This window comes from Chaetura pelagica, unplaced genomic scaffold, assembly GCF_000747805.2.
Source record: "Chaetura pelagica isolate M959 unplaced genomic scaffold, ChaPel_1.0 scaffold493, whole genome shotgun sequence".
Taxonomy (NCBI): Eukaryota; Metazoa; Chordata; class Aves; order Apodiformes; family Apodidae; genus Chaetura; species Chaetura pelagica.
In genome coordinates this window covers 676010-678465 of record NW_009952696.1, presented here as the reverse complement: position 1 = coordinate 678465, position 2456 = coordinate 676010, and the positions used below count along the sequence as shown (strand labels likewise).

At 65.3% G+C, this 2456-nt stretch overlaps 2 protein-coding genes across 2 annotated transcripts in view; both read right to left on the bottom strand.

The window, feature by feature from the left end:
* WFDC3 (WAP four-disulfide core domain 3) overlaps positions 1-79 on the bottom strand; it is an 8253-nt gene extending 8174 nt beyond the window's left edge. The window contains exon 1 of the mRNA XM_009994019.1: positions 73-79. Within this exon, the coding sequence (XP_009992321.1) occupies positions 73-79 (7 nt within the window). The remainder of the gene's footprint in view (positions 1-72) is intronic.
* A 1093-nt stretch (positions 80-1172) lies between these two features.
* LOC104385550 (WAP four-disulfide core domain protein 2-like) overlaps positions 1173-2456 on the bottom strand; it is a 5102-nt gene continuing 3818 nt past the window's right edge. The window contains exon 2 of the mRNA XM_009994018.1: positions 1173-1324. Coding sequence (XP_009992320.1) covers positions 1173-1324 — 152 coding nt within the window. The remainder of the gene's footprint in view (positions 1325-2456) is intronic.

Genomic DNA, 2456 nt, shown 5'->3' with positions numbered 1-2456 from the left:
GGTGCTGGTGGGCTACGGTGGGCGGCAGCTCCGCGAGCAGTGCCAGGAGCGCCAGCAGGAGAGTGCACTCGCCCGGCATCATGCTGCTGTGGGGAGCCGTGCTGCTGGGCCCGGATTTAAACCCTGCGGGGAGGGGGCTGGCCGAGCTGCTCCTTCCCATGAAAGCACGGTATCGAGACCGTGGGAGCGCTCGCTATGAACAATCGGGCGCGGGGGAGACTTTGGGTCTCCTGAACTTCCTCAGCAGTGCCCTTTCCAGGTCACTGGTGATCCGTGAGCAGCCAGGCTAGGGATGGGCAGCGTTGGGGAGCCCCACTGCCTGCGTTCCCTGACAGCGAGCAGGGAAGGGACATGGCAGCAGTGTCCTGTCCCTCCTCCTCAGTGTCCACCTCGTCCTACTGAGCAGTGTGGCCGGTCACCGCCCGGCACACGCAGAGTGGGAAGGGCTGCTGTGGAGAGCCATGGCACTGAGCTGGGGCACACCAGTGGGGCAGGAGTGTGGCCCAGCTCTGGGCAGGCAGGAGGGAGGGTGCAGGGGCACGGGGGCTTCACTGCCTGTGGCGCCTTTGGGGTCCTGCCATGGGCAGTGTGTCACGGCCAAGCTGGGTACATTGGGGCTGGAGGGGTTTGGGTGACACTTGTGCAATGGCACACACCAGCAGCCTCCCCAGCCCCCAGTCATTGCAGAGCAGGGAGCAGCTCTGCTCTGACAGGATGTGGCTGTGATGTGGCTGTGCTATGATGGCCCCACTCAGAGCACATCTGTGTGAAGTTGGAGGAGCTGGTGTGTCAGGGCAGCATGGGCTGTGGGGCCTTGGAACCCTTGGGTTCCTGGAGCTGTGGGCAGCCTGGGCAGGACATAGCTGAGTGTGGTGGGAGAGAGAGGCAGCCAGGAAAGCAGGAGGGAGAGGCTGCTTTATTGGAGAGAGCGTGGGGGGCTGCAGTGCAACCCAAGCAGGGGACCCCGGAGGGAAAGCTGAGGCTGAAGGCTCTGGGCCAGGGGGTCGGTGTGGGTCCAGGGGGCCTGGGTGTGTGGGATTCATGTCAGGCAGCAGCTTCCCTGTGGCTGGGCGGGCAGGAGGTGGCTGTGCCTGCAAAGGGAGCAGAGGGGCCATCAGCAGGATGGGCACTGTGCCAGGGAGTCCCTGGGGTCAACGGGCACCCAACTGACCTCAGTGGATGGGCGTCACACAGGAGACCTTGCCACAGCCGTTCCTGCAGCACTTCTGGTTCCCGGAGCAGTTGGAGTCAGTCTTGCATTGGTTGGTGCAGACACCCAGCATGGGGATGCCTGGGCTGACGGGTGGGCAGGTGCCAGGCTTCTCTGCAAAGGTGAAAGGACACAGCCTGAGACCTGCCAGCCTGGCACGAGGGGCAGGGCTGGCCCTGCAGCTTCCAGAGCCACAGGCACTGTCCTGGCCGATGGCTGCCAGAGAGCAGACACCCCTGTGCCAGCCAGTGACTCCCCCACCCCATGACTCTGCCCATTGGTACTCCCCCCAGCCTGACCCAGCGGGGCCACACTGGGGATGCCTCATGGTTCTCTCGGTTGCTGTGCTCAGCCTCCTGCTCAGGGGTGCATGGCTGGCACAGGACACACAGCAGCAGCCCTAACAGCAGCCTGTTCTCTGCTTTCCTACAGAGCAGCTGTGAACCACCCCAGCCATGCACTTGTGGGCTCAGCTCAGGCCACAGTGGGGGCACGTGCCCCCAAAGCAACCTGTGCCCAGCCACCTCGATGCCTGCCACCAGCACCAGGCTCTCAGCTCTGCACCATGCCATCCTCCAGTGGCACAGCCAGGCCAGCTCAGTCCTTGCAGGTGGCAATGGAAGTACCGGAGCCTCAGGATCACATCCATGTGTTTGTAGCTGGAGATCCTAAATCCAGCACCCATCCACTGGGGCTGCTCTCCAGCAGGACTGGCACAGTGAGTGTGTTCAGCCATGTGGCTGTGGGGCCATGTCCTGTACAGGGCTGAGGGTGATGCTGTTGGGAGACACTTGCCAGGTGTAGGATTGGGAGGCAGAGCAGTGCCCATGTCCTGGGCTGGCGGCTGCCCACTGTGAGGCTGAGTGGGCAGCAGGGGCTGCAAGGGGGAGCAGGGCAGCCCCTGCCCTCTGTGCTGGCCCCAGCACCGTTCGGAGGCGTCTGGGAGGAGAAAGTGGCGAGCATGGCCCCAGCAAGCCAGGGTGGAGGGTGCACCGTGCCGGGAGGCCGCCCCACCGGAGCAGCCCCTGATAACTGCACTGTAGCCAGACACGCGAGGGGCCACCGGAGCGCCCGCGCTGGGACGGGCTGCGGGCTCACGGCAGCGGGGCCGGGAGCACGAGGGAGTGTTACCGTCGGGCTTCTGGCAGGCCTTGCCGCAGGCCGCCGGGCAGCACTTGAGTGTGCTCTCGCAGTCGCCATCGGACTGGCAGGCCCCCGTGCCGGTCGCCGCCTCCGCCGCCGGGTG